This window comes from Sciurus carolinensis, chromosome 18, assembly GCF_902686445.1.
Source record: "Sciurus carolinensis chromosome 18, mSciCar1.2, whole genome shotgun sequence".
Classification (NCBI taxonomy): Eukaryota; Metazoa; Chordata; class Mammalia; order Rodentia; family Sciuridae; genus Sciurus; species Sciurus carolinensis.
This window is the reverse complement of record NC_062230.1, coordinates 24,390,967-24,409,043: the sequence shown is the minus strand read 5'-3', so window position 1 is coordinate 24,409,043 and position 18,077 is coordinate 24,390,967. Positions and strand designations below refer to the sequence as shown.

The 18,077-nt window shown below is 52.9% G+C and overlaps 1 protein-coding gene across 1 annotated transcript; it reads right to left on the bottom strand.

Moving 5' to 3' along the window:
* Positions 1-99: 99 nt before the first annotated feature.
* Positions 100-17,561, bottom strand: Ern2 (endoplasmic reticulum to nucleus signaling 2). Its single transcript, XM_047532945.1, has 22 exons — positions 17,466-17,561; positions 15,419-15,524; positions 15,020-15,053; positions 14,730-14,802; positions 13,615-13,687; positions 13,383-13,490; positions 12,969-13,070; positions 11,894-12,158; positions 10,113-10,191; positions 9,876-10,023; positions 9,637-9,758; positions 8,765-8,920; positions 8,391-8,553; positions 3,578-3,662; positions 3,203-3,392; positions 3,032-3,131; positions 2,749-2,948; positions 1,429-1,576; positions 1,218-1,345; positions 609-732; positions 458-525; positions 100-375 (listed from the first exon to the last, which is right to left on the bottom strand). The coding sequence occupies exons 1-22, from the start codon at positions 17,559-17,561 to the stop codon at positions 100-102; spliced, it is 2,844 nt and encodes a 947-aa protein (XP_047388901.1).
* Between the last annotated feature and the right edge of the window lie 516 nt (positions 17,562-18,077).

Here is an 18,077-nt window from a genome sequence, read left to right as displayed (position 1 = left end):
CTTGTGTTCCCAAGGGTGCCGGGGTCCAGGGCCTGCCTCTGCTCCAGCAGCCCCAGGCTGCCGGGCCTCTGCCAGTGTCCTTGGAGGCTGAGTTCAGGCTCAGCCGCAGGCCCAACTCCTCGGCCCTCTGGGGTGGAGGCGGTCTCCGTGGCCCTCTGCTGGCTCAGCCCCCAGGAGCCCCTGGCCCGGCTCCCTGGCCTCTGAGGCGGGCGGGTAGTAGGGCAGGAAGAGGCTTTCGGAGGCGCAGCTCCTCATGGCGCGGTGGGTGTGGAGGAGCAGCCGCGGGAAGCGCTGGGTGAAGTACTGCAGGAAGCTGTCGGGGACCTGGCCCAGCGCCTGCTGCACCTCCGCCGGGAGCTCCCTGTAGTGGTGCTTCTGGGGGCGGTAGAGCAGCGGACCCCAGCTCAGCTGTGGCCGGCCTCCGGGGATCCAGGTCCCACCCAGGCCCAGAACATACCTTGTTCCTCATGGCCCTGAGCAGGTCTCGCACTGATGTCCCCTTATATGACCGGAACCTTCTCAGATCTGTGAGCGGAGAATGGGCTCTAGACACCCACCCCCACCAGGCTGCCCTCGGCCTCCCCGGCCTGCCCAAGGGTGCACTTCACCCGTCTGCAGCGGCATGGAGATGTGCTTGTGCCAGTTTTGCCGGACCACCTTGGAGCTGCCTGCCTCCAGCGCCGTCACCAGGGGCCCCTGCTCAGACTCCTTCTCCAGCCAGTCACTAACATCCTAGGACCCACAGTGCTCCTGAGCCTTGTGATCAGTAGCAGCGGCCCCAAGGCCAGGGTGTGAAGCAGAGGAAGCCTCTTGGTTTAGGACGATCAGGACCTTTGCCTCCTGGGGAGCGTGGCTTTGCCATGCTACGCCTGAGATTTACCACCCGCCCAGGAGACAGGCGGGCGCCCTGTGTCCATTGTACAGAGGAGCAAGCAGGCTCAGGCAGAGTCCCTTGCTCAAGGCCACACAATGGAATGGAGTATCCGGGGCACCAGACAGCCTGAGTTGACAACCCAGGTGGAAAGGAGTGGGGTGTGTTTCCACAGGAGGGGGGGGCCCTGGGGTGCCAAGATGGTGACGATCAGGGGTCTAGACTCCTGGTTTAGAGAAGCACCAGGCTGCTTGCAACAGGCAGAGTTACCCTGGTTTCCCCTTCCTGTTGATCAGGACCCAACCTTAGGACTTTTGGGATGCCATTCCCAGGATTTCCCTCTGACCTGGAAGAACTGGAGCTGCTTGGATCTGCTCCAAAAGAGGGGGTGGGCCAGCACCTGGGGGGCAGAAGGACGGGCCTGCGGCACAGGACTCAGCATGGCTTCCACCAGGTCCCGGGCCACCACCTTGTCTGGAGAGCAGAAGGGGACGGGTGGTTGAGGCCAGGCCTCACGCCCCTCTCCTCCCTCCCTGCTGGGCCCAGCTCTCCCTCACCGTGGGCCTCTTCTTCCAGGTGAGTCAGGCAGGCAGCTCCTGCGAGGATGTTGGCCTGGCGGTAAAGACTCTCTCCGAAGGGGTGGCTGCCTCCGGAAAGCACATAATAGAACACGCAGCCTGCAGAGAAGATGTCCACGGCGGTGGTCTGGGGGCCAGAGAGTCGGGCATGAGGAGGAGGAAGGCACCCGGGCTAAATCCCCCCGGCTGATCAGGGGTTGGTTCAACTAGAACTCGAGCCCGCGTCCTGGGCTGCACCCCTTGGCCCTGATCCCCTCTGCGCTGTTGAGGAGGCCTGTGACCCTGCCCAGTTTCTGGTTTGGGCTTCCCGGCTGCTTCCTGCAGGTGCTCCCAGGTAGTGCGCCAAGAAGCTGCAGTAGGTAAGGTGAGCTGGAGACCTGGCACGGGCCCTGACCACGGCCAGCTGACCTTAGCTCCAGCTGGGTGCCACTAGGGGCCTCTGCCAGAGCTGACTTTTTTCCCAAGAGAATCCCAAAATCCAGATTTTTATGTGGGATTTCTCCAATGTTCAAATATTGGCCACTAATTTAAAAAATAAACTTTCTGGGCTCATAATATCAGTGTGTTGGGTCCTTGGGTCTCCAGCTCAAGTGATTTTAGGAGTGGGAGTGACTTGGCCTAGTGGCTCATCTACACCCATGACTTCAACTTCCATCCACACACTGTGACTCCAGAATCTATAACCCTGGGGGTCCCCAACTCAAGTGCGCATGGGGTCAGAAGCTGTTCTGTGCTCCATCTACATTAGCTCAGTTCGATTGATGCTCCCCAGAAGCCTCCACGTCAGTGATCCTGATTCTGGATCCAGCTTCACCCTAAAATCACCCAGGAGGCCCTACGCCAGCTCTAATGAGCTCAGAACCACTGGGTAGGGGATCTGGGCATTTTCTTCCCCTGCCGGTTCCCCAGTAATTGTGAATCAGTGAGGACTGATTTTTAGCTCGGGGTTTCTCAGCCTTGGCACGACAGACTTTAAAGGCCAGGTAGTTGTGTGGGGGGGGCATTCTGTGCATTGCAGCAGCCTGAGCTCCACCCACAGAGGCCAGCAGCACTTCCCTCCCAAGTCAAGACAACCAAAAATACCTCCAGATGTTGCCCAAGATCCCCTGGGCAGCAAAACCGTCCCCGCTGGAGAACCAGCACTGCCCGAGGTAAAAAGGGGTGGAATAGCCCTTCTGTGCCAGGAAGAGGCAGGGGCTCAGGAGGAGTGGGTCGCACAGCAAGTGGGGTGGGGACTCATCTGGAAGGAAGCTGGGACATGGAGGGAGCTCTGCGGGCCGGGCGGGCGGGAGGACTCACAGGGCTGTGTGGGGGCAGGAGCTGGAGGAGCTCGGGCGCCATCCAGCCTTCGGTGCCAGGGATGCCCGAGCGGAGGCTGAAGCTGCAGTGGCCAGCAGGCAACTTCTTGCAGAGGCCGAAATCGGAAAGGACCACCCTGCCTTGTCCCTGGCTGTCGGGCCCAGCGAGGAGAATGTTGCCTGGCTTCAGATCGCGGTGCACTATGGGAGTGGTGCAGAGAGGGAGCTGATGGCTGGAGAGCAGTGGGTGGCCCGTGGGGACCGGAGGCAGGGCCAGCGGTTACCTATGTGTAGGGAGTGCAGGTGCGCCAGGCCAGACGTCAGCTGCTGCAGCGCCATCCTGGGCTCCAGGCCCCAGCGGTCCAGGTCAGGGTTCTCTACATACTGCGCAACAGGGAAGGGCCAAGTGTCGCTATCCGGCCCAGGGTCCCTGCCCTCCCTGCGCCCCGACTCACCTCCTGCAAGGAGGCCTGGCAGAGCTCCAGAGCAATGTAGTGGAACTGGGGGCCCCGCTCCGTGCAGAAGTAACGGAGCACATTGGGGTGCCTGTCCGACTCCTGCAGCAGCTGGACCTCCCGCCGAACCAGACTGAAGCATTCCCGGAGTAGCCGTTTGACAGCCACTGCCCGTCCCTCAAACTGTCCCCTGGGAAGTGGGCAAGGGGGCCGGGGTTCAGAGAGAGCAGATAAAGGAAGGGGTAGGTACTGGTGAGCAGAGGGGTCAGCCTGTCCCCCACCCCCATGGAGAGTCTGGAAGAATGGTTCCCCAAGAGGTAATGGCCAAAGGGCTTTCGGCGCATGCCTGTAACCCAGCTCCTACCTGCAACTTACCGGAAAACAAAGGTTCCACCTGCCCCGCGTCCCAGCACATCTTTGGGGTTGAAGGAAATCTTTCCCACCACAGTGAGCTGCTCAGCTAGGGGACAGGAGGGCAGTGTCACAAGGAACTTCTGCTTGCTACCCACAGCCTCTCTCCTCTGCCCACCTCTCCATCCAACCTCTGCCCAGTCCAGACCTCCCCTCCCACGCTCAGCCTGGTGCAGTGGGTAGCAGTCAGGACCCGGGTGTCAGTTACCAGGCCCAATGCCTGATGCTGCTACTGCTCTTCCTGTGTACTTGAGCAAGTTAATTAACCTCTGTGCCCTGGGTTTGCTCCTCTGTAAAGCAGGCCTAATGTCAACGATCCGACATCGTATTCAGACGAGGCTCGAATGACTATGTGGGAAGAGGGGGCGGGTGATGTTTGCTGTACTCTCTTCTTTTTTGGCAACTTCTGCCCTGGTTTCTTTCCCCGACTTTCTCTGCCATTATCCCCACCTCCACCAGTTGTAAATGAATCCTTTAATTGAGATTGGACTGGTTTCAAACAGGAAGGTGAATTTTGGCAGTTGGAAACATGACAAGAATGAGCCTAGTTACAGAAAAGACTGGCCAGACAGGGAGAAGCAGTGGGCACTGGGAGGCTCTGTTGCCCCCGCTAGTTCTAAGGTGGCAAGGAGCTCCCAGAAGGCCTTGCTTTCCCGTTAAGATGGGTGGGGTTGGCTCTGGGGGATGGACAAAGAAGGTCTGTAGGTTTGTAAGGGGCGCTGTCCACACAGCTAACTGTTGTTACAGCGCAGGGGCCCTGAAAACATGCTACTTGCTTCTGTCTCTACCATCAGCTCTAGAAAAAGTGGAAAAGCAAATGAAAATCAGTGTCAGGAATGTGTAAGAAAAGCCCTGTTACGGTTTGGATGTGAGGTGTCCCCCAAAAGCACATGTGTGAGACAATGCAAGAAGGTTCAGAGAAGAAATGATTGGGTTACAAGAGCCTTAACCCAATCAGTGAATTAATCACCTGATGGGATTGGTGGTGTGTGGCTGGAGGAGAGGGGCACTGGGGGTGTGGCTTTGGGGTATATATTTGTATCTGGCAAGTGGAGCCTCTCTCTCTGTTTCCCGATCATCATGTGAGCTGCTTCCCTCCACCACACACTCTGCTATGATGTCCAGCTTCCATATGGACTGAGACCTCTGAAACTGTGAGCCCTTAAATAAACTTTTCCTCCTCGTAGTTGTTCTGTTTGGGTCTCTTAGTCACAGCAGCGAAGAAGCTGACTCAAACAAGCCCCAAGCCATGCTTTAGCAGTACTTGCTAAACATTCGCTCTCATCCTCTCTGCAAGATGTAGGCAGTAACCTAAGTTGGGGTACACTGGACTCTCAGGAATGCATGCACTCAGGGCCTTGCAGGAAGCACATCACCCACGTTGTCTTGTGGCAGCTCTGAAAGCAGGGACAGAATTGCCTGAGAACCTGTTGAACAAGCGCTTGGTCATCCGACTGCAGGTGCTGGTCACCCCACCAGCCCCTCTTTGTACCACACATTTGGTACTTCCAGGTTTCCGTTCTCTTGCATGCCTGCTTTTCCCATTCTTGAGGCCCTTGGGGTGGGATAAATGCTGGCTCAGTGCTTGCTGGATTGATGCTCAGTTGCACCCTCAGTACTAGACAGAGTCCAGCCTTAAGGCCTTGAAGACCTTGAATGTAAAGAGCTCACATTCAGACAACTGTCAACCTTCTTCCGTATCATAGCGGAGAGGCAACACATGCAAGAGTTAAGTTATCCAATATTCAAAAGTTGCCATATCAAGCGAAATAGCACAGTCAGAATTAACTCTTGGAAGTCCTGAGCACACACCATATTCTGCTGCTGCTTTGACAACCTTCAGAGACAGCCACATTCTTTCACAGGTGTTTGTCAGTGTTCAGACAGGGGCAGGAGACAGCGTACCTGCCTTTGACCTCCTGAGCTGCCACTCAGTAGCTACATGGGCCTGGAGGTGGGGTATGGGTGTCATTAAGCCTTTCTGCCTTCTCCCACAAAGAGGCATCATAACAGTACCCACCTCACGGGAGAGCTGTTAATACGAGTTCATGTATGCCAACTGTTTAGAGCAGAGCCTGCACACAGGAAGTGCCATGTAAAGGCTTGCTCTGGTCCGGGTTTGATTATGTCCTCTTGGATATATGACGTGGTTGGCAGTTCTGAAGGATGCCCAAGCAAGCGCGTGTCAATGACTTTGTGTTAAGTGAGTCTAGGGTGTGACGCCACTCATGAGAAATGTCCCTCTCTCCTACCGAGATAGGAGGACGGGGATTTCCAAGATCAGAGTTCCTGAGCTTGACATTTGTGCCTTAAGAATAAAATAGGCTGCCCCCCGGGTGCTGGGGTAGAGACCATGTTTAAAGAGTGGCTTTTCTCTATCAGCCAGATTTGGACTCTCCCAGGTCTCAGCTGAGATCCTGATACACTGGACTCTGGAATAGTTACACTGCAGAGGGGCAGATCTCAGACTAATGGTAACTTTGCTTTTTCCTGACAGTGGCTTAGCACACATATTTCATTTCTATTTATGAGAAGTGCTGTTTTAGAATTTCCAGTGCCCAGAGTCAGTCTTGATTCAACAGATATTCAGTGAGCCCTGCTCTCTGCCAAGGGGACACAGGAGTAATCAAGACCAGCTTAGTCCCTGCAGTAAAGTAGCAGGGCAGTTGTTCCCAGACTGCCACAGTCCCTACCACTCCCTATTGTCTCCTACATGACTGCTTCACTCCTTTACTCGATCCACTTGGTCTGCCCATGAGCACGAATCTGCAACCTTTCACTTGCAGGATGTATACTCTGCTTTCTTTAACCTATGAATTTTAGTTTGTGTCCCACTCCTTCGGACTCACTTAGGCAGTAACCTAAGTTGGTGTACCTTCTTGGGCTCTCAACTTAGGCATGGTGTCTAGGTTACTTCCTGTTTCTCAAGCCTGGGTTTTGTGCTCCTTCTCTGAATTCCCAAAACTCCTTCTCTGATCCCACCAGCAGTGCTTTCCACAGTACCTAATAATTGTCTGTTCTTTCTGGGTTTTGCCTGGAGTGCATGAAAATGCCAAAGTAATGAGCTTATTCACATTTTAAACAAAGAAGTGAAAGAAATATAAAGACTTTCTTTAAATGACAGAGGAAATCTAATATTATATAGAGATTTTTTTTTCTACTGAGTTTAATAACAAATTACCAGGCTCTCTCTGGGCTAATCTGTTTTATTTTCTTGGGCTCTCATCCCAAAACGTTGCTATCACTTTGACTCTTTACCCAGAGTGCATAAATAATTTTTGGCATTTTACATCACAAGGCTGTCTTGGCTGAGCCAGATCTGAGATTCAAGGCCTGAGATTCTTTTGTGCCTCCTTGTTACTCCTCAGGGGATTACTGCAGTCCAGTGACTCAGATGGAAACCCGGGAGACTTCTGGGGAAAGGATCTCGCCACCTCAGTGACTGGGGTCTGCTGAGCTGAGTAGTGAGAAGTAACTGAAGGAAAATGGCAAGGAGGCTCTGTAGAGCCTTTTGACAAAAACCACCCTGGGAAAGATGGAGTCTGGGTTGTCTGGACTGCACCCTAAAGTCATCTCCAAAGGGAGAAGAGGGTTTTGGGGTGCAGTAGGGTGATTATTACTGGGATCCATTTTGAATCAGTGAAATGACAAGAATAATAATACTGGGCTGTGGGGCACTACAGAACTGCCCTGGGCTGCCGTGTAGCTCAGTCCCACAGCAGGTGCTTTGCAGATGCCAAGCCCTGGGTTCTGTCCCTTAACCCAATCTCTGACCCGAGGAAGGGGAGTGTTTCCCTCTCAGCACAGGCCTGAGGAAGAGGAGCACACAGGGAATGGTGGAACCCCAAAGCTGACCTGATGCTGCAGCAGGTGGAGTTGCAGCCTGGGGAAGTGGGTGGAGCAGGAACGGGAGGTGCCGGCATTGGCTCACCAAAAGCCCCAGCCCAGCCCAGAGCCAAAGAAGCAGGAGAAGAGGCTCAGACTGGGTGATAAACACACGCGCAGAGCCCCCAGAAACATCCCCAGATACCACAGAACCTTTGAAAGGGATCGTTGACAGGATTAAATTGAGAAAAGATGAGAGGAATGTTTAAAAAATAAAACTCTGCTGGGTGCGGTGGTGCATGCCTGTCATCCCAGCAGCTAGGGAGGCTGAGGCAGGAGGATCGTGAGTTCAAAACCAGCCTCCGCATCTTAGTGAGGCCCAAAGCAACTCAGTGAGACCCTGTCTCTAAATAAAATATGAAAAATGACTGGGTATGTGGCTCAGTGGTTAAGCACCCTGAGGTTCAGTCCCCAGTATCAAAAAATAAAAAAATAAAATAAAATAAAATTGTACCAAAGTAGCATTACAAAATGTGATATTATTTTATCTTAATAACATCACCTAGGCCTGATTTAATAATAACAATGATAATAACCTTTCCCAATGAGGTGATGAAATGAGACAAGTGTTATTTACTCCCACTTAACAAATGAGAAAACCGAAGCTCACAGAGGCCAAACAACTGCTCGATGTTAACAGATAATAGAGTCTGATCTACACTCAGTTCTGTCTACATTCAGAGTTCTTAAAATTAATAACAATAATAAGGATAGAGAAGACACTTCTTGGGTGCTCAACCACACAATGCCCTCAAAACACCCTCTTATTATCTTATTTAGGTGTAACCATCCCACTATTATGACTTTTAGTAAATTCGCTTTGAAATTAAATTAAATCAGCCCCTCCCTTTTCTGTCCCTGACTCTGGCCCATCTTGTTCCCTCAAGCTCACCTTCAGGATCGCAGGCTGCATGGGCTTGCTCTGAGGGACTTGGAGGACTCTTCTGGTATCGCAGGGTGGCCCCTGGGGGCTGGGCCTGAGCATCCCGGGAGATGGCAGGAGGGCCCGCAGGTGCTGGGGGAATCTGCTGCTGCTTCTCTGCCAGCTGCTGCTGCTAACACATGAGGGCTAAGAGAGCTTGGCCCTGGCCAGCCTGCCCTGTGAGGGGCCCACACCTGTGCCTGGCATGGCCTCCACCTGGAGCATGAACTTACATGGTGCCAGGTTGGAATGGGGTGAGGGAGAGGGTTGCTGAGTGGTGTGAGGAGTAAAGTGCTCTCTGGAGAGACACTACGATGGCCCCGGGGTCAGAGGGATGGGCTTACCCGCCTCATCAGGAAAAGAATCCAGCCTCCCAGGAGGACAGCTGTGAGACTAGCTGCCAGCAGGTCTTGGGTTCCCAGCCCTGGAGTAGAGCCTGGAGTTGTCTCTTCAGGTTGTAGCTCTGGGTCCCAAGGTTGCTCTCGACTCAGGCTCAGGAGCTGGGAACAAAGCAGTTTTCATTCTTGGTACTCGCTCTCACAGTGGAACCTCCAACCCTTCATCACCCTGTCCAGGGCTGGGCTCAGTGGAAGGGGCAGCAAGTGGTCTATGTATGGTGGGAGCCATGGAACTCTCCGTGGTGCTGAAACATCATGGTGCCCAGGAACATGGTCTGCCAAACCTAGCAGATGACCAGCATCTCCTTGGATGTTATTAAAAATACAGGTACTCATGGGGTGTCATTAAAAATAAAGATCCCCTCCTCCAGGGATTCTGAATTTGGTGTGTCTGGAATGGATTCCCAGGTGATTCTGATGAGCCACCAGATTTGAGAATTATTACTCCAAGTTACAGCTCTTCCTTCTGACCTTGAACTACTTTCTGGTGCTTCTTATCTAACCTGCTCCCAGGAAAGCAAGCTTTTTATAGTTTTTATGTTTCTAAATTCTCACTTGATGAATATTTTACAATATTTACACTGAAGAACAATAAAAGACAGCACACCATGTTTCACTATTTAGGTACCCGATATCTTTTTGATACTTCCATCACTTCTGGCAGTGAGAACAACAAAATGTTTGTCTTCTCAGAAATTCTGTGAGGTCCACTGGCCCTTCATCAAGTGTTACTCCTAGAAGTCTAAGGAAAAGGTCCAAGGGCTGTCCATGCATCTGCTGTGTCCCATCCCCATGTCCTCTACCCTTCCAGCACTAACCTCTGAGAAGAGAGTTGAAGCATGGACACTCTCCTGGGGTCTCGTCGCAGCAGTCCCACTCCCTGAGTTGGGATGGACCCTCAGCATAGTGGTGTGCAGGACTGGGGGTGGCTCATGGTGTCCTAAGGGTCAGGGACACAAGTCAGAAGACTGAATGTGATCTCAGCCTTCCAACTCAGAAATTGGGCTCCAAGATCCTTTTTCTTTATCTATTCCAAATTTGAGCCAGGGGATCTTACCGATGAGCAGCCATTGGCTAGGGAGGGCCACGCTGCCTGAGGGGTATCTCACAGCAGTGCTGGGTGAGCCCTCCCGTTCCCCCGAGACTTGGAGTGTCACCTCATCTGTGGTGGGGCCATCCACGGGGGCCAGGGTCAGTCCACGAGGCTAAGGAAGAAGATGGAGAGCCATGAGTGAAGGAGCCCCTCTCCTGCTCCATCCACCCCTCTTTCCAGCCCACTGGAGACCCCTCTCACCACTAGGGCCACCCCTGTGTGGACCAGGGCTCTGGAGACATAGAAGCCAGCTTCTTCTTTTCCTACATACAGTGTCATGCTAATGGGAGAGAGAAAAGAGAGAGAGATGGGTGATGGAGATGAGGAGCTTCAGATACGCTGCATGGTATTCCATATTGGCTCTGCACTAGGACTTGCTTTAGTCAATGAGACCCTAGCATATATGACAGGAGCAGGGACTTGAGAAGTGCCTGTGTCCTGGGGCTTCCTCTCTGGTGGTGTTCTGTGGACCCTGAGACGAATGACCGTGTGAGGAAGCCCCATCTCTTGTGAAGCGTGGAAGGCCTTGTGGAGTAGAAATGAACCCTTCTGCTTGGTACCTCCCAGGCCACGTTGAGAGGGGTGAGTGAGGACATCCTTGATTGTTGGCTGTATCAAGTCACCAGCTGACCACAGACCAGAAGAACCACCCAGATAACCTACAGAATCTTGAAAACTAGTCAATGTTTTGAAATCTTGAAAACTAACAAATGTGGTTTTTGAAGCTGTTTTGAATAGTTATGCAGCAAAACAGATGCAAACTTTAGAGTCGCGATTTCTTAATGTATGTCTATCCCAGACCCCTTTTTAAAAGCTCAGTGTCCTAAATCTGAACACATCACCTCACACTTCACCCTCAGTTTCTTTCCCTGCTTCCTCCACTGGTGCTCCCTACCCCTGAAAATGATGGCACCCATGGGCTTCTAGAAACCTACATATGACCCTTGACCCCTCCTTGTTCACAACTGCCCAGCTTCCTAACCATCCTTACTAACTTCTCCTCTTGAGGTCTTATGTCCTTTACTTATTTCCATCTCTAGTTTCTCCACTCATCTTTTGCCTGAACTAATGTTAAGCCTACACGTGTCCATTTCTCCCCCTGTATCACTCTTCATATTGCAACCAGAATGGCTTTTCTGAAATGAAAATATGATCAAATCCCTTCCTGACATGGTGGTTTTATGGATCCTCCACTGACTTCTCCTTAGCCTTAGGGGAAAATAAGTGTTCAAATTCTTTGAAAGATCCTACAAGGTCCCACTGAACTTAGAACTTTAGACTTCACTCCCTGCTTGGATATATGCTTCAATCTTATTTAATTTTTTGTGTTCCCTGGATGATGTGCTTTCTATCACCCATTTCCTATTTATCCCTTAGTTTTCAACTTAGATGTCCCTTCTTCAAGAAGCTTTCCATGACTGCCCTTGTCCCCAGTCTGGATTTGGGTATCTTTCTTATACATTCCCACATATCCTATACTTTTCTTATCTCATCCTTTATCACACCGCGCTAGGACTCAGATTCCTGTAGGCAGGAACGATGGCTGTTACTGTTGAACTCCCAGAGCCTAGCAAGTGACTGGCACATAGTAAATGCTTAGTTAATCTTCGTGGAAAAAAATAATTGAATGGACAATCCCCAACTTTCCCAGTCTGTCTCCTGAGACTGCAGGATGAAGACACTAAAGTATTAGGTGCTATAAGGGAAGGTGAGATTTGAAGTATTTAATAATCATTTAAGGCACAGCACCTAGCAATCAGACAGGTTGAGGCCTATAGGTTCCCTCCTCAGTCAGATTTTAACCTATCATTTGCTGCAGGTTGGGACTATCCAGAGGGCCTGGAGGTACTTGGGGGGCACAATATTTTGACACCTTTTTTGGTGCTATTGGTGGTCACGGTTGAACATCATGCCTGGTCATTGGACCTGGACTGCAGTAACTCCAGAAGCTTGCTTTCTGGACCCCAGCTGTGAATACCTACAGAAGCTGGGTGTCCAAGACAGAGAAGTGTGTGGCTGCATCTTGGGGGCCTGAAGCAGGCAGCCGGATGTGGCCCCAGTGGATGGCGAGGAAATGCAGGGTGTCCCGAGCCAGTGTGAGGTGGGGTAGCTGACGCAGGCCATCCTGATGCCAGGTGTAGATGCCCGTCACAGGCACACCCAAATCCTGTGTCCATAGCACCGCCCCACTTCCCGGGTCCACAGTTAGCAGCAGGCCCATCCCACAGGATGCCAGGTAGCTCATGTCTGCCACGAAAGATGGTTGGGAGAGGTCAGAGCCCTCCTGGGATGCATCTGAGAGCATCCGAGGTGGAGGTTTGTTCAGGTGTGTGGAGGTCAGGTGAGGTCAACTGGACGGTTGCCAGGGCACAGGAAGGTCAGAGTTCATGGGGTCATCCGAAAGACTCAGATGTGCGTGGGTCAGACTGGGTCATCTGAGAGGAGCCTTAGGATATGGGGTACTCAGTCATAGACTGATGCTCGCTTAGGATGAGTCATTGGTGTGGCCCAGATGTGTGGGTCACCTGAGAGTTATTTGGAGTATAAACAAGTCAGTTAGGGGCTCTGGGGGTGTCACTTGTGATGTGTCAGGAGTCTCATGCAGAAGGATACGTTCAAGGTTTGAGGGGTCCCTTGGGCAGCTGGGTAGGACTTGCATACTAACCAGTGGGTGGTTGGGTTTCTTTGGGGGCTCAGTCCGGGAAAATTTCACTTAGGGTCATCTGCAAGTGTCACTCATCATGTAGGTTCAGCTAGGACAAGTGGGGAGTGCCCAGGGTGTTGTTTACACTTAGTATGCTGGAGTCACCTAAAGCTACCTGGTTGAGGTCATTTGGGTTACAGAAGAGTTGGGGTAGTAAGACCTTGCTCAGAAATATGAGGGTCAGTCTGGACATTGAAGGGGTCACTTGGGGTCATCTGCCAGGGGTATGTCACTCAGTATGTGAGGGGGTCTGTGGGTCAGAATATGGGTGGGACTTGGTCATGGATGCCATTCAAGGTTCCCTGGGTTGGGGACCTTACTCCAAGATGGGACTGGAGAAAGGGGGCACTCACATTTCCCAGGTGATCCATCCATGGGGGATGCTGAGTAGCGGCGGTAAGTGGTGTTCCAGCGTAGGGCCGGGGCCCTTGGGTCATGTATGGTGACCGTGTACTCTAGGGATCCCCAGAAGCATGATTACCAGGAACGTCCATGTGATACTTTCCTCACCCCCATCCCCAGGGCTGTTCATCTTGTGGAGTAGGGACTTCCTGGGCACCCTCCTGGAGGCCTGGTGAATATCACAATAATAGAGAACAGGGCTGTCTGTTTATTTCTCTACCCACCAGCTCCTTGATCATTGAGTAAAATGTTCACTGATGACTAACTGAGCCACCTGGCTTCAATGTGGATAGCAATTTACAGGCCTGGACAGAGAACAAGAGGTGCTGCCCCAAGCTTGGGGAGCAGCCGGGGGCCTAACTCACGTGTCCGTCCGATGTAGAGGTGGGGGGTAGACAGACTATCTGTGGTCAGTGTCATCTGAGTCTCCCCTGACTCAGGATTCACCACAAACCAGGCATCCTGCTTCCATCCTGCAGAAGTGGAAAGTCTGCCAGCTTTCAAGATGGTGTGGGAAAGAGGGTGTATCCTGTTGCTTCTGAATCAAGATGGCCCATCATAACCCAGGTTCCCATTCTGGGCTGGAGAGATGCTCACCTGTGTAGAAGACCCCATCGGAACTGCGGCAGGGAGAGGCATGGACCAGCTCTGGGATGGTGAATGGCAGTTTCTAGGAGAGGGAAAGGGTCCAGTAAGAATTAAGGGCAGAAACACACACACACACACACACACACACACACACACACAGCACTCAACTGTGCTGGGCACTTCCAAGGTTGACACCATAGCCACATTTGCATGAGGCATCATCATTATTATTGTTTATACTTCCCAGGAAACTGGAGCTTAGAGAGACTAAATAATTTGACTAATGTCCCACTGCCTTAGAGTAGCAGAGCCAGATTTTATACCCAGCACACTTGACCACTTTGCTACACAGCTTCTCGAGGACCTGCAGATAATCCCACACCCAGTGTCAAGATGCCCCAGTTTCCACCTGATCCCTGCCTGATGCCCTCCTTAAAAACATACATGGAGACTTCAACACTGTCAACAGCTCAGAGAGGTTGAGGAGCTGTCCCAGAATAAAGGGAACCCTGCCCAATGTGGCTATGCATGGAGATCCACCCTCCAACCTTCTCTGCCCTGTTCTCTCCCTGGAGTTGAACTTGTCTGGATTATGTGAGTGGACTCCATGTGCTCTTGATCCTTGTTAGGTTTGGATAATGGGGACAGGGTAAGATCAGGGCATGGACACACTATTGCCAGCCAAACCCCCATCAGCTTTCAGGAACAGAGACGTCCAGCAGACCAACAGCTGACCACAGTTGCAGGAGCAAGTTTGATCTAGATCAGCAGAAGAACCATCCAACCGAGCCCTGTCTAAGCATCATCCCACCAGCTTTTGAGTTGTTTGGGTTTTTGGTCTTTGGATTTTGAGGAAAATGGTTATTAGCAAAAGCTAACTGATACATAAGTTTCTCCTTAAAACCACCAGAGTCCTGAGAAGCCCCCTCAATGCCCTCAACTTGCTCTGCTGACACAGCAAGAGCCGCTCTCCCTTCAGCAGACAGCCTTCCCATGATGCTCAGAGCCTGACTTAAATTCCTGGTCAGACACCCAGATTCTGACCATGCTACCCCACTACCCTTCAGTGCACCAGCTGAGGGCAATAGGGCCCTCACCCATCCCAGAGCAGAGTAGAAGCACACCATTAATCCCTGTTGTTTCTGGGTCCCCAGGATGTAGAGGCTGCCATCAGCTGGGTCTGAGAGAAAGGCTGTTCTGTGGAGCAAAGAGGAATGTGGAGAAGGTTGAGTGCAAGGTCCTGGTTTCATGAAGGCCTCCATTCCCTCCAACGCTCAGCAGGAGCCCCATGAACTTCCCCTATATCGTATCCAGACCCAATTCTCCTCCCTCCCTTCTAACACCCCCCCAAATCTTCCAATCTCCATCTCCCAGCCACCCCCTCCTTATGGTAAAAGGCTTTGTGTTCACTTACTCTGTGACACACATTGGTCCTTGGATGATGGGATCTGCAGGGACAGGACATGCAGCATGAGCCCCCCTAGACTTCAGTTGAAAAGTATGGCTCCTATTTACTGAGCACTGCATGCAGACACGTGGCCCAGCATTTGACAGGCATGCCATGCCTCCTCCTAGGAACTCTGTGAGGTGGGCTCATTACCCTTTGCCCCATTTTACAGGTGAGGACGTTGAGGCTCCAAGAGGCCAACCGAATTTCCCAAGGCTACCCCACTGGGAAGTGGTGAAGCTGCCTAAGACGCTGGCACATTGGAACTCCGTGCCCATGTGCTTACCCTCTATGCCCAGTGACTCCCTCCCATGACCACCATCCAATTAGGGGGCCCAAGGAGAGAGAAATGGCAGCCCCTTTCACCGTTCTTCAGGGTCCACTTCAAGTCCCCTGTCTGTTTGCTCAGGGCGTGGAGGCTTCCATCCAAGGTGGACACCAGCAGGAGGCTCTCTGGCTTGAGGGTCTGGACCTGTGGTGGGGAATAGCGTCAGCGTCTTTGAAGGACCTGGGACCACCCTTGCTCCTGCCCCGGGTGACTCCTCTTCTCCCAGAGGGGGACGGAGAAGGGAGGAAGGATGATGGGGGAAGCTTCCGTCTCCACTCATCATTTCCTTGACCCTGTGGAGCTGGGGCTCCATGGGAATTGGCTCCCACTGTTTTTAAATTCCCACTGCCTTCCCTCTTCAATTTTTTTCTGGGTTTCCAAAAAAAAAAAAAAAAACACTGTAAGTTTTAATGAAAGGGCTTCACTACCCTTCCAGCCTATGACACAATCTCACAGGGAGTCTCCCCATTGCACAGGTGGGGGAGAAGGAAGCTCAGGAAAGTTAGGTTACTGCCCTAAAGCCACACAGATAACAAAAGGTACAACCCGGTCTTGAACTACCAACTCTCTGACTCTAAAGCCTGGTCTCTTTCTCCTTTGTCTGCCTCTTTTAGGATGACCCTTTCTGCCCTACCCATCCCACCTCCCCCAACTGGCCTAGCTGCTTTGGGTGCCAGACTCCAGCAAGCCCCTGAGCCACAGCGGGGGTGGCTGGGGGAGGAAGGCCTGGAACTGCGCTTACATCTGGCCCCTGCTGGGCTAACTCACCTGCTTTAGTCCCTCCTTGAGCAAATAGGGTGAGGCTGGCTCACAGCAGGAACCCTAACATCCGGGTAGCCCAGCCACACCCCTGCAAAGGCCACATCCTGCTTCAGGACCCTCAGGTTGGGGTGCAAGCCATTAATGTCTGGTGCAGAGCTGGGCAACTTCCTTCAACTGCCCCCCAACCCTTTTAGTACCAGGGATTGAACCCAGAGGCGCTTAACCACGGAGCCACATCCCCAGTCCTTTTTTTTTTTTTTTTTGTATTTTATTTAGAGACAGGGTCTCACTGAGTTGCTTAGGGCTTCACTAAATTGCTGAGGCTGGCTTTGAACTCGTGATCCTTCTGCCTCAGCCTCAGGAGCTGCTGCTGGGGTCACAGGCTGTGCCACCGCGTCCAGTTCAAGCCCTCTTTTCTGGGCCTCAGTTTTGCCATCTGCAACACGGAGGGAGGATGCTCTAGAGAAGATGCCACACGCTGACTGTCCCCACTGAATTTTGTTTGACCGTCAGGGTTCAAAATTTTGGTTTAAATTGACTGCCAATTTTTTTTTTTTTTAACATTTGGAAGATTTTTAAAAAATCAGATTTTCTAATTGTTCTCATTTCTCATTTTTCTGGGAACATCGGACCTGGCTACACAGGGCTCTCAATATTACTTGACAACCATGGACGATCCAGAGCTGCAGGGGAGGCCTGGGGGCTGCTCATGCCACCGGGGTTCCTTGAGTTCTGTGGGGGCTCCAGGCAAATCGGGGTCTAGGTTGGACAACTTCTGTCCCCTGCCTGCGTTTCCCCCAGATTGGACTCACTGCTCCTGGCTGCGCTAGAGCGGATCCGACACCTTGAGCTCACTTTTCTCCGCGGTTCTGAACCTGGGATCCAGTCATGGAGAAGGAGGGGGGCGGTGCTTTCCCAAGCACCTGGCATTGAAAAACGGGGTGCATAGGCCCGTTTATCAGCAGAAGATCCTTGAATGGATCTTAGCTTTAAAGGAGGCCAGGAGCGCTAGGAGTTTAAAGGGCTCTGGTTTTACTGCCAGACTGTCCTTGGTCCCCTTCTCCAGGTGGACCTGCTCCCTGCCCGCCGGGCTGCAGAAGAGGCGGGCACCGCGTCCCGCTGTCGCTTCCACGCTGGCACATCGCTCCAGCTGGGGAGGCAAGTGGCACTTCCCCGAGCTCGCCCGGGACCACAGGAGGCCCAGGAGAGGAGGGGAAGGAGCCCGGTTGCCGCGCTGCCCCTCGCTCGCTGGCCAGCGCGCCCCAGCCCCCTGCTCCCCGCAGACCCGACGTCGCAGGCTCTGCCTCCTCGCCCGGCTCTCACCTGTGGCCCGAGCGTCCCAAGCAGCGCCGCGAGCTGGAGCAGGAACCCAAGCCCGGGCCACAGCGGCGACCCGGACCCCGGGGCCACGGTCCCCATAGTGCCCAAGGGCAGCCGCACACTTGGCCAGGTCCCTCGGGGCCTCCAGGGGACCGTAGGGTTCCCGCCCTACCGGGAGGAGACTCCGCCCTGGGCTGGGACTGCGGAGACGCAGAGGCTGGGGCACAACCCCGCCGCCCTTCCCATCACACTCTGGAACTGCGGTCGCTGACTGGGGCAGCCCTGGACCCCACCCAGGACCGACACCCAGGACCGAGGGACACGGGGTACCCTGGTGCGATTTGTGCCCCAGAGGTCCTCAGCCCAGAGCCTTTCCTCCTGCTCCCCTCCCTTGGGTTTTGAGAGTCTTAACCTCATGAGTGCATTAACCCCCTGCTGGAGATGAACGGGGTGGTAACTGTAGGCAGGTAAGCTGGTCATGGGTGGTGTGCCTTTGGCATTTATTTTGACCATTTATTTTGACCCGGAATCCCTGTCTCAGGCTCTGCTTTTCCAGACCTAATTGAAGACACGCTTCCCTCCAGTGTAACCATGGAAACCTCAAGTACCTCAAGA

Bases quoted from the DNA above. Each gene is read 5' to 3' on its own strand.
- Ern2 (XM_047532945.1), bottom strand. From the start codon at position 17,561: ATGGGGACCGTGGCCCCGGGGTCCGGGTCGCCGCTGTGGCCCGGGCTT. The intron at 13,491-13,614 runs GTGAGCATCTCT...CCACTTCTGCAG, and splicing joins CGATGGGGTCTTCTACACAG to GATGGAAGCAGGATGCCTGG. The intron at 3,663-8,390 runs GTGAGCTTGAGG...CCTGTCCCCTAG, and splicing joins TGCAGCCTGCGATCCTGAAG to CTGAGCAGCTCACTGTGGTG.